Raw genomic sequence first — 12204 nt, 5'->3', positions numbered from 1 at the left:
TATGTCAAGTTGAACTAGCTTCCATCCCTTATATGCAGCTATGGAAAGCAAGATTCTGACTGATGTGATTTTAGCCACTGGAGAAAAAGTCTCCATAAAGTCTATGCCTGCTTGTTGAGTATACCCTTTAGCTACTTTGTATCTTTCAATACTACCATCAGCTCTATACTTGATCTTGTAAAGCCATCTACAACCAATGGCTTCCTTGTTGGGTGGTAATGGTACCACTTCCCAAGTGTTATTGAGCTCAAGTGCTGCTAACTCCTCTGCCATAGCTGTCCTCCACTCAGGAAATTTAACAGCCTGATGATAATATTGAGGCTCATATGGCTCTGTCACTTGCATCACATAAGGGTGATAAGCTGGTGAAAGCTTGGCATAAGAAAGATGCTCCTGAATTGGATAAGTCACTTGATGAACATAATCCTGATAATAGCTTGGCATTCTAGGTACTCGAGAGGATCTTCTTAAGGGTTGTACCTGTTGAATGTGAGGTTCTACAGCTGGTTGTGGCATAGGGACATCATCATTAACTATAGGGATATCATCATGAATTTGTGTATCATGTGAAGTCTGTGTTGGCAACACTAGCTGAGTTAGCATTTCATCATAAGTAGAGGTTGCAGGTATGTCATGAAAGGGAAATTTATTCTCATGAAAAGTGACATCCCGAGAGATAATAAACTTGTGAGTGGCTTGACAATACAGTTTGTATCCCTTTACTCCCATAGGATAGCCCATGAAGATGGTTGGGGTACTTCTTGGCTGGAATTTGGTCCTCAAACTTGGAATGGTTGCTGCATAGCTTAGACAACCAAACACCTTGAATTGTGAATAATCAGGAACTTGCTTGTACAACAACTCATAAGGTGATTTGTGTTGCAGCACCTTAGAGGGTGTTCTGTTAATGATGTATGCTGCTGTAAGAATGCTTTCTCCCCAGAAATGCAGTGGCACTTTTGCTTGAAAAATAAGTAATCTTGCCACATTCAGTAAATGCTGATGTTTCCTCTCCACCACAGAATTATGTTCTGGTCTATGTGGACAAGAGAACTGATGTAAAGTACCTTGTGCTTGTAAGAAATCTGTGAGCTGAAGTTCTTTTGCATTGTCAGACCGGATGGACTTGGTGATTACTCCAAATTGAGTTTTGATGAGAGTAAAGAACCTCTGAATAGCTTGTGCTGCTTCGCCCTTAGAGGATAACATATGAATCCAGGTGAATCTAGTGGCATCATCCACCAATGTGAGAAAAAACCTCTTCCCATCATGTGTAGGCACATGAAAGGGTCCCCAAGTATCACAATGTATAAGATCAAAAGCATGTGGAGACAAATAATTATTAGACTGAAAAGGTAATCGTTTAAATTTGGATAAAGGACAAACTGTGCAATTATGACTGTTAAAACTGGAACATAATGAGAATGGAACTTTTTTACTAAGTATTTTCAAAACATCATCAGACAAATGGCCAAAACGTGCATGCCAAGTTTGATCTGAAATTGTACAAGTAGGTGCAATATTACAAGAAGAAGGAAAAGAAACAGTAGAAGCAATGGGATGAATATTACACAATGAAGAACCAGAAGAATGTGTGTGTGGTTTAAACAATGAATGAGAATGTGATTTATACAATGAAGAAATACTACAGGAATTATTCAACAGTTGAGGCACAGCAAACTTGTAGATGCCCTGAGATACATCACCCTTGCCAATCACTTTCGACAGGTTGATGTCCTGAAGAGTAAAATCGGTGGCTGTAAGTGCTAAGGAATAAGAGCTATTTTTAAGCAATGCACTTATTGAGACCAAGTTAACTCGAAAGCTAGGAATATACAAGACATTGTGCAGCAAGATATGAGAAGCTAAAAAAACAGTGCATATAGCTTTGACTGGAACTAGTGTTTTATTAGGCAGAAGAACAAACTTGTTTGTTAAAGGTTTATGTGCAGTGTAATAATGAAGAGAACAAGTAATATGAGATGATGCTCCTGTATCTAGGATCCAAGAAGTAGACATATTAAGATGTTGCACATCAACTGTATTGACAATTCCTAAAATTGCAAAGGTAGGAAGGAAAGCATTACCCTCAGAAACAGATTGTTGTTCCATGTGATTCTGAATGTAAGACATTAGCTGATTAAATTGATCCCTTGTGATAGGAGGATCAAGGTAAGCATCATTGTTCTTGGATGAAGACTCAGCATCATAGGATTGGTCAACATGATCATCAGCTGAAACTTGATTCACCACTGGACTCTCATTTCTGGACTTGAAATAACCTGGAGGATAACCAATCAGTTTGAAGCACTTACCCTTAGTGTGGCCAACAATGCCACAATGAGCACAAACAGGTCGATCACGTCTGTAGGATTTTTTCTTGTTGGCTTGAGAACTTTGTGAAGCATTAGGATAACCTTGAGAGGATGCAGTGTACTGAAAACGTGGAACTCCATTAGGTGTATTGCTGTGAGATACGGCTCCAGCAAATTGCACACCAGATGCTTGAGAATAAGAACTCTGTCTAGAGGAGTCATAACCATAAGAAACTGCTCCAGCAAACTGCACACCAGGTGCTTGTGAAAAGGTTCCAATCTGTCGTTGCTTCTCATCTTGAATCACCAATGAAAAAACATCAGAAATTGCAGGCAAAGGACGCATGAGAAGGATCTGACCTCAGATGTGAGAAAAAGACTCATTGAGTCCCATGAGAAACATCAAAACATACTCATTATGATAATGATCTAGCAGAGGTTGCACACCACCACAATTACAATGATGAACTGGCCTATATTCACCTAACTCTTCCCAAAGTGTTTTGATTCGAGTATAATATTGACTCACAGAGAGTGGACCTTGCATACAATGCATAAGATCCTTGCGAAGCTGAAAGACACGCGGTCCACTCTGTTGCTCAAACCGAGTCTGCAAATCATTCCAGATTTCAGCTGCAGTAGTGGAGTAAATGACACTTGCAAAGATTCCTTTGTTGATCGTGTTGATCAACCAAGAAGCCACAATATTGTTGTTCCGAGTCCAGGCACGAAACTGAGGATCATCTGGAGGTGGTTGCACAATTGTGCCATCAACGAAACCAATCTTGTTTTTGCCATTCAATGCAAGAGTCACCGCACGCTTCCACGATGCATAGTTGTCATCGGACAAAGGTTGTGAAACGGGCACCAAACCAGGATGATCGGAAGGATGAAGATAATACGGATTGTCCAGATCTGCCATGAACACAACTGGGAAAACCGAAGAACACTTAGCATAGAAGTGAAGAATCAACAACAGAAATCAGAATCAAGGCTCGAAATCACGAGCAAAGAGAAGAAGACGATGAACCAGAACGATTGAAGAAAGAAAACGGTGATGAACAGTGCAAAAATCAAGCCATCTGAATCAATTGAAGCAAGAAATCGATCATGAACAGTGCAGAAATCAAGCCATCTGAATCGATTGAAGCAAGAAATCGAGGATGAACAGTACAGAAATCAAACCATCTGCATCGGACGCAGGAATAAAAGATGATGAACAGTGCGGAACTCAATTCATCTGATACCATATCAAAAGAACTGGAATTGCAGAGAAAAAAGAGAGTTGTGAATTTCTCATTGTATTCAATTGAGTCACAAAGTGTTCTACAACTACATATATACAGCTATCAATAGATAAGTTTAACCATCAAATGATTGTTATAACCTTCTAACTAATTCAGTTACAAAACTCTTAACTACCTAACTAATTCCTAACTGAATCTAATTGATTAACTAATTGATATTTCTAATAAGATTCTACTACATTTATATATTGTTTCGACGATTAATTACACAAGAAATCTTTATGCTTTGCTTATGTAATCCTTTGATGGCATCATTCACCACCACCCACCAAACATCTCAGTCAGACACAACACAACTAAGCTAAGAAACTTTATATTTCTTGTGTTATTTAAATTTGGTTCGGCAAATCATCACTCTTGCTTATTAAGGACACAGAAGCTATCTCATACTAGTAGTTCTTTATTAATTTACCCCATTAATCATGAAATCAATCTTTTTCTCCTGACTCTGAATTCTCCCACTATTCTTTTTAAATTTCAGTGTGGGCTGGTTGCATAACTTTTTTATAAGCGTTTATCAAAGAAGAAGCTTTATTATATAACTCTGTAAATTTCGTCAAAAGAAAGCCTTTTTTGTGTTAAAGAATTCATTAATACTTGGGACAAGTCTAAAGAGGAGAGCAAAGCCCAAGATTACAACAATTTAACAAGGCTATCTAAATAAAAGGCCCAATTTGAACAAGCCTGCACGGTTTGCAATCTCACCACTTTTCATCGCTTCATGTCTCATGTCCACCTCCCTCTCCTTTGGTCTGTTGTTTCATCACTGTCTCAGTTGCTTCAACCTTTTCTGCCTTGTTTCTGCTCCTGCAAAAGCTTCCCTACTTCTCCTTAATTTCAGAGGTGTTGGTTTGTCCTCATTGATGCTCCAGAAGCCACGTTTGAACTTCTTTGATAGCCGCACAATTGCAACTCCGGCAGAATCGAAGAGTTGTTAGAACGGAGCGTTGTTTAAATTTGAAGACATCTATGCTACTTTGGAGGTTTAGTGGCTTTCGTACATGACGCTTAGGGTTTTACATCATTTTTTTAGTTGATGTTCACCTTTGTTATTTGAGTGTGCATGCTTGTTCCTGTAATTTCTTATGTGTTGCATTGCGATATCACTCGTTGAGATTTATACTCGCATGTTATAAGTGTCGTTCGGCAACCTTTGGGTTTTGAATGGATTATGATCCTTTGAAAAGAAAATAAAAAAACTCTAATACGCCAAGTAATGTTGTATTACATAGTGCGTTTGGGTTATGAACAAACCTGGTTCCTAGCGCATAGTGTAACACACTTAATGCAAATCTCCAAATATCATGATAATTTATCAAACCATTGACCAAGTTAAGTAAACAGCTCATTTTCCCTTTACAATTTCAGCATCATGGTAGCAGCCCATCCAATTTATGCAGTAAAGAGCCAAGCGATTGATGGGTTGCTCCAGACCACCAAAATTCAGGACCCACCCACAGAAATTCCAAGCATTCATTCTAAACATAATTGGACCCCCAAGCTCTGCATAAAAAATAAAAAATAAATCAGTTACAGAGAATGCAAAACATACAACCGGATTGGACTTCCATTCAAAGAGTGTATTATAAAAGCCACCCAATTTTACTCTAGCCCAATTCCTTGAACGCAATTGAATCAGCTCCAAAATTTGTACCTGGTCCACCTTGTCGTTCTAAAAAACAACCTCATTGTGTGCTGGCCACAGCATTCAAGTGCAAGCAAACCAAATTGTTAACTCTCCTTTTCTTTGTGCATTGTTTTTGCCTTGTCCAGGGAACTGGACACAAAAACAGCAGGTGCAAACTTGTTTCCTACACCCAGTTGCAGAAGGGGCAAAATGCATTCAGGGTTCTGAATCACATGCCACTTACTTAGGTTACCCTTACTTGGAATTCGACCCGAAATCAAATGCCAAGCAAATGCTTTGACATTTGAAGAACATGAACTTCCCAAATTGAAATAAATAATTGGTTTGGTTCTTCATCGCCTACATCCTGCAAAAAAGAGTAAGTAGATTTAACGGGAAAAGATTCATCAAAGCTTTACAACCATGGCCATTGGTCCGAGCATCCTTCCTGAATTCTGATTGAATTTATGGGTACCACATAGTTCACCATATTAACACGTTAAAACAAATAAGATGACACAACATTTCAGATGAGGTAAACTATGTGGACCCCGCTATATCTTCTTTATCCCCTACAAGTAACTTCTATAACCCATATTGATTTTAAAAATATGTATAGCAAAGAGGTCAAACCAATGCCATATTGCCATTGATATGGACCTAATCGGAAAAACAGTTGATTAATTAAACAAAACGATGGGTTTGGTTCCCGGTGATAAACGACGATAGTTTTCAAAAAAAAAAGCAAAAAGCAAAATAGTTTTACATAGTTTAGTCCAATGGATCATTATCCACAACAACAATATAGGAACTTTAAAAAGTATTCAGATTATAACAACTCCAGTCCCAGCCACTCTCTCTTTCCTCAGCCATAAAATTACTAAGGACGTTCAACCTCTTCTGGTTGCCAAAGCTTCATTTTCTCCTTGTACTCGGCCAATTCTCTCTGATACCTTTCCTTGTCTATCACCCCCAATGTTCTGGTAAACCTGCATCATTTAGAACTCATGAGTATTATAGATTTTATGAGTGAATATTCAATAAACATAACAAAATGACCATTTTATTACCATTTTTTCATCAGAGCTAAGATTGTTCCTTGGCTGGCCAATCATTTTGGTAAACTCCCTTTCTCTACTTGGGTAGAGTTCTTTCAGCTTGGTGTGCTTTTCAGCAAAAAAGAAGTTATAGCCATTCCTATTAGGCTTGGGGTAATCACGGTCCCACCTTCTCATGTTCCTCCTTCTCCGGCCAGAATGGCGAGCTTTGAGATTGAACGATACAATGGCTCCGACATCCTGCAGAATCGATGATGGAGGAGGAACTGTTTCCTCAAGATGGAAAATCACCCCTTTGAGAACCTATGAACCCAGCTTCACATAAACTAAATAGCCTTAATCAAATTTTCCTTTAATTGTTTCCTCTTCATAACGGGTGTATCCCTTAGCGGCAATTCAGCATAAAAAACAATTCCAACTTACACTTCATGTTACTAATAACAATTCCAATTGATTGGTCAATTTTTATTGTGAAAGTGTAAGCATCTTGACAAATTAGTCGTTATAGGAACAAAATATTCTTGTTGTCCACATTGTGTCAAATATCGGATCGGTCAGTTAGTCTGAACTATAACACAATCATAGACAGTCGGAGGTATTCCCCTCTCTAGAGACTAAGTTGACGGGACAGTACTTGCACTTTCACTGTAGAAATTGAGTATTCACTCTATTCATATCTGACTTTAGATTTTTCAATCACGTACCTTCAACATTGGATTCAGGGTCATTGTTTGCATGCTTAGGTGCATACTTCACAAGAGCGAAATCAGGTTTCCCCGAGGAGTTGCTACCATAAAGTGCATCTGCAATGCAATAAAATTGGGTAATTCATTTACATTTAAGTAGTTTCATCATATGCCAATGAATAAAACAAAAAGAAAATAAACTGTTACAACATAAGAAAAAAGAAAAACACAAATGGACCCTATAACTGAGATAGGTTGACATGTCTTAAAATTTAAGTCGTCTAATTGGATCAGCACAGATTGACTCAACTTCAGTGACTGCGTGAATGTAGCGATGCATTCCCTGCAGGGAATCAATTTTCATAAAATAGAGAGTGAATGAATTCAGTATAGTACCTGCAGGAGAAGTAATAGGACCCCGAACCTTAAAGAAGTGAACTTGTTCGAAATCGTAGAGGAGATTCCAATAGTGCTTCTTGAGCACATAAGAAACACTTGTGGTGGTAAGAGAGAAATTGAACACACTACCCACCTCCCTCCATTTCTTCTCAGCAACCACCTGTATTTCAAAACATGCATCATCCACAAACCACAAATTGTTTATTTTTTATTTCATAAATAAAATAAAATAAAATATGAAATCTGAGTGGACAATGGAGCCCACCTTCTCATCACCGCTCATCCTGGTAACCTCCACGTAAAGGGTGTGAAAATCCATCCTGCTCCCTCCAATCACAGGAATCCCGGACAAGATGATGAGGGTAAAATGGTCCAAGTATAATTATCACAGAACTTTTCAAAAAAAAACTAAATTCTCACGAATTGAAACCACAAAAGCTAAACAAATAGGCTGAACAGATATCAGAAAAAGCTAAACTCAACAAAATCAAAATCACATATCCATTATCCATATCCATACAGTGCAGTGATGATCTTAATACGAAGCAAAATTCCAACTATCAGAGAAATGAAGAAATGGAAGCTTACATGTACTTGGAACCCATGACAAAGTGAAATTTCCTGAGAGTGTCCAAGAAGAGCTTAGCATCATTGACGATGTCCTCATGAGAGGTGAGCGGAGGAGGGTAGAACTTGTCGTCATCACCGCCTCTTCCGGTGGTTCTCGCCGCCGCCGCCGATGACATTCTGAGGAGAGCACAAAAAAAGGGGGAAGAACTGAAACAAAGTTGAGAGATGAAAGGGAGGGAGTGTGTGTTTGATGTGAGGAAGAGTAGTAAATATATAGAGGAGGAGGAAGAAGAAAAAGGAAAGAGAATTTCGAGATACTCAAAGCAATTAAGAAGATGGTTTGCCGCGTGTGGGGGAACCAATACGTTGCAGATGAAGCCTCTTTATTTCTGCCATTAACCTTGGTTCAAAGTCCTAAGTTAAGGCCTTGTATTATTTAATATTTATTAAATATTTATTACTATACTAAACTACTAGAAATTAAACCCGTGCGTTGCACATGTTCATTTTTAATTTATATTTTTTAATTGTAATATTTAAATTTGCAGAAAGGTAAGAAAGCTATTATTTAGAAGAAGATTTAGAATATATGTATAATTAAATATAATTGAGTTATTATATTCCCACACTTTCTCTCTCTAATAATGGAAAAAGGGATCAAACAGGTAGATTTCTTTTTTTTTTTTGCTTCATCAGAAGAAAAAATAGGTAGATTTTTATTGAGATTGAAATGAGAGTAGTTTTTTTTTATATAAAATAAATTCAATTACTTAAATAGATTAGTATTGAAATGAACGTGGTAGTCTACTATTTTTTTTCTAATATTGATTTAGTCATTGCAGTGATGTTATCAGTTGTGCTAATTTTTTTTATCAAGATTGATGTGGTTGTTTACTATTGCTGGTGGTATAGAAGTTCTTTTAAAATCACTTTCACGAACATAAAAATAGATTCTATCTAACTGCAGGATAGACGTCATTTGTTCCTTTTGAATAATTAAGTTGCTATTTATTTTTCCATAATATGACAATATTGATGAGTGAAAGATTCCTATTTCTTATCAAGAATATAGTGAGTACTACATCTTACACTTATCTTTCTAGTGCAGTATATAAATTTATGTGGCTCACACTTTGTTACTGATTTGTGTCATATAAATATAGAAATGATGATATATTTGTATTATTTCAATTGAATGAGAAGAATTGTTTAGTAAATTACCATATATGTGAAACTCACAGTTTTATTTTCCAATCATCTGCAACGGGGATATATCACTAAGTAATGTGTGTTTCTTGTTGTTGTTGATGATCTTTCTCCTGCAATAAAGAAATAAGAATGGGTAATTTAAAAAAGCAATTTTGAAATTAACTAAAATAATTAAAAATGACATACTTGTTGAAGTAGTTAGAGACAATTGTCATGGTTCAAATATAATACATTTCATTTTTTATTTATTTAATGTAGATAGTTGAATATCCTCCTGACATTAACAATTTTATTCAGTTTTTGACACTGGTATTGCCATCATGCCACTATTTTTAATTTAATGTTAGTTTTTCTTCGGAGTTACTATGTTAAGGAATTCTAAGAGTTTGTGAGTTTAAGAAAAATAGACATATATTCCTGCAGAAAATTGGAAAGCAAACTAAGACCATTGCATATCAAGATTAATTTTGGCGGAAGTATGCTTTATTGTTAATAGTTTTTTTTTTTCTTGCACTAAATTGATATTAGTTTAAAATTAACATTAAATTTGATTTTAATTTAAGGTACTGTGCTAAAACCATTTGCAGATTTAACTTTGTGTATGGTTTGTTACACTTTTGGCATGGATGTTACTCTTTTGCTTTTATACATTTGATATTTATTAAGTTTAAAACTGAAATCATTAGTGCACAAGTTTCCACTACCCGTTCATTCACTCACTAAGCTATCTCATTAAAACACCAGTTTTTTTACTAATGTATGTAGGTTTTCATGTGTATTTGTACTTAATACTTAGCTCAAGTGAGCTTTACTAATATATATAGAATATAGATATAGATAGATAGATAATTGTTTTTTGGAAAAATCAAATATATATATATATAAATAATTACTTTGGGAAATAAGAGCCCCAAGTATAATATAGATAGATATATATTGATAGAAATTTTTTTATTTTAAAAGTATTTTATCTAAATTATTTATTAATCAATATTATTTTGTGTTTTATTTTGATTTTTTAAATTTGTCAAATGCAAAGCTCAAGTCAATTTTAAGTCTATGAATGTTGTTATTTAATATAAGTAGTTGAATAAGTTTTTATAAGAGCCCCAAGTACAATATAGATAGATATATATTGATAGAAATTTTTTTATTTTAAAAGTATTTTATCTAAATTATTTATTAATAAATATTATTTTGTTTTTTATTTTGATTTTTTTAATTTGTCAAATGCAAAGTTCAAGTCAATTTTAAGTCTATGAATGTTGTTATTTAATATAAGTAGTTGAATAGGTTTTTATAATACAATTTTTTTCAGTTTTTAGTTTATTAAATTTTTTATTTTTTAATGTATTTAATATAAAGGTATGTGAGCTTTTATGGTTTAATACATTAATTTTATGCAAAAACACAAGTGTGCTTTACATATATATAGATATAGATAGTATTAATTATCCTCTTTATCCCTTTCTTCTTTTGCTTCTTTTTGTTGCTGCAATTTCCATTGGGGTGTTATTGAGAGAGTTCTGATGATGCTTACTTGTCTGTTTGTGTCAAGCTTCCAAGTTTCATGCGTTGACATGCACTTGTGCTTTCTGACTACCCTATTCTTCAATGCTGAACTTGAAACGTATCTGCAATGCACCAAAGAATCAACTGGTTCTTTTTTTTATAAGCATCAATTAGTTCATGTACATACATGTACCTTAATGTATCCAATGGTTTATATTGGATTTTTTTAGAAAAAAAAAACTGTGTGTTTGGAAAGAAAATTAAATGGACTGATATTTAATGTGAGATTACATTAAATATTTTCATATGTATTATCTCTATTTCAAAACAATGAAAGAAAAAAAAACATATTTAGAAATGGAATAATAAATACTATTTTAAATTTTTAAAAGTTATTATTTTCGTTTCTATTATACTATTTAAATTGTATTTTATCTCTTAGCATTTATTATTCTTTTAGAAGCATATTATATATATATATATATATATAATAATATTAATAAATACTTCATTGGAATTCTAAGTGGATAATTATTAGGAAACAAATATTTTTTTCCCAAAGTGTACTGTTATTTTGAAACAAATTAAGTATTTATTAAAAAAAGTAAAAAGGAAAACTTCCTTAAATAATTAATTAAGAAAAAGAAAAAAGGAAAGTTAATGTGAGATTTACATCAAATAATTATTAAAGAAAAATTAAAGAGGAAAATTAAAGAGATATTTACATTAAATAGAAATTAATTTTGAATTATATAAAGCTAATACTGTAAAAAAAAATTAAAATGAAGGAACACATTTTAAGAAATTTAACTAATATTAGAAGAAACACATTTTAAGAAATGCAATTAATATTCTTAAATTTTAAAAATGTATTATTTGTCATAAGATTATAAGAGAACTTCAATCCCAGCCACTCTCTCTTCCCTCTGCCATGAAGTTACTGACGATGTTCACCCTCTTCTGGCTGCCAAAACTTCATTCTCTCGTTATACTCCGTCAATTCTCTCTTGTATCTTTTCTTGTCCATCAACCCAATATGTTATGTTTATTGACTATTCACAACTCACTTGATTGATTAAACAAAACGATGGGTTTGGTCTCCGGTGATAAATGACAATAGTTTTGGAAAAAAAAAAGCAAAAAGCAAAATAGTTTTACATAGTTTAGTCCAGTGGATCATTATCCACAACAACAATATAGAAACTTAAAAAAGTCTTCAGATTATAACAACTCCAATCCCAACTACTCTATCTTTCTTCTGCCATGAAGTTACTGACGGCGTTCAACCTCTTCTGCCCGCCGATGCTTCATTCTCTCGTTGTACTCCGCATGCTCTTTATTGTACCTTTCCTTGTCCATTAACCCAACGTTCTGGTAAACCTGCATCATTCACAACTCATGAGTATTATACATTTTATGAGTGAATAGTGAATAAACAAAACAAAATGACGATTTTATTACCATTTTTTCATTAGGGCTAAGATTGTTCCATGACTGAATAATTATTTTAGTAAACCCCCT

At 34.5% G+C, this 12204-nt stretch overlaps 2 protein-coding genes across 4 annotated transcripts; both read right to left on the bottom strand.

Moving 5' to 3' along the window:
- Nucleotides 1–2676: 2676 nt before the first annotated feature.
- LOC130739774 (uncharacterized) lies at nt 2677–3237 on the bottom strand. Its single transcript, XM_057592176.1, has one exon. The coding sequence runs from the start codon at nt 3235–3237 to the stop codon at nt 2677–2679; it is 561 nt and encodes a 186-aa protein (XP_057448159.1).
- Nucleotides 3238–4195: 958 nt separating this feature from the next.
- Nucleotides 4196–8438, bottom strand: LOC130731706 (high mobility group B protein 9-like). 3 transcript variants are annotated; one of them, XR_009016788.1, is made up of 8 exons: nt 7981–8438; nt 7658–7712; nt 7390–7552; nt 7012–7110; nt 6320–6573; nt 6145–6238; nt 5277–5616; nt 4198–5125 (listed from the first exon to the last, which is right to left on the bottom strand). XR_009016788.1 is itself a non-coding variant. In XM_057583962.1 (7 exons), the coding sequence occupies exons 1-7, from the start codon at nt 8136–8138 to the stop codon at nt 5603–5605; spliced, it is 837 nt and encodes a 278-aa protein (XP_057439945.1). In that variant the 5' UTR covers nt 8139–8438; the 3' UTR covers nt 4196–5602. The 3 variants fall into 3 exon arrangements, 1 of the variants encoding a protein (XP_057439945.1); XR_009016795.1 differs by having other exon boundaries at nt 7658–7785; nt 7981–8099; XM_057583962.1 differs by having other exon boundaries at nt 4196–5616.
- Nucleotides 8439–12204: the final 3766 nt, after the last annotated feature.

Source organism: Lotus japonicus, chromosome 1 (assembly GCF_012489685.1).
Source record: "Lotus japonicus ecotype B-129 chromosome 1, LjGifu_v1.2".
Taxonomy (NCBI): domain Eukaryota; kingdom Viridiplantae; phylum Streptophyta; class Magnoliopsida; order Fabales; family Fabaceae; genus Lotus; species Lotus japonicus.
This window is presented reverse-complemented; position numbering and strand designations above follow the sequence as displayed.

What these genes read in the sequence shown, in the direction of transcription:
- LOC130739774 (XM_057592176.1), bottom strand. Translation starts at nt 3,237, where the DNA reads ATGGCAGATCTGGACAATCCGTATTATCTTCATCCTTCCGATCATCCT.
- LOC130731706 (XM_057583962.1), bottom strand. Translation starts at nt 8,138, where the DNA reads ATGTCATCGGCGGCGGCGGCGAGAACCACCGGAAGAGGCGGTGATGAC. An exon ending in TCCTATTACTTCTCCTGCAG is followed by an intron (nt 7,111 to 7,389) that starts GTACTATACTGA and finishes ATTGCATTGCAG; the next exon opens with ATGCACTTTATGGTAGCAAC. An exon ending in CCCTGAATCCAATGTTGAAG is followed by an intron (nt 6,574 to 7,011) that starts GTACGTGATTGA and finishes TTGAGGAAACAG; the next exon opens with TTCCTCCTCCATCATCGATT.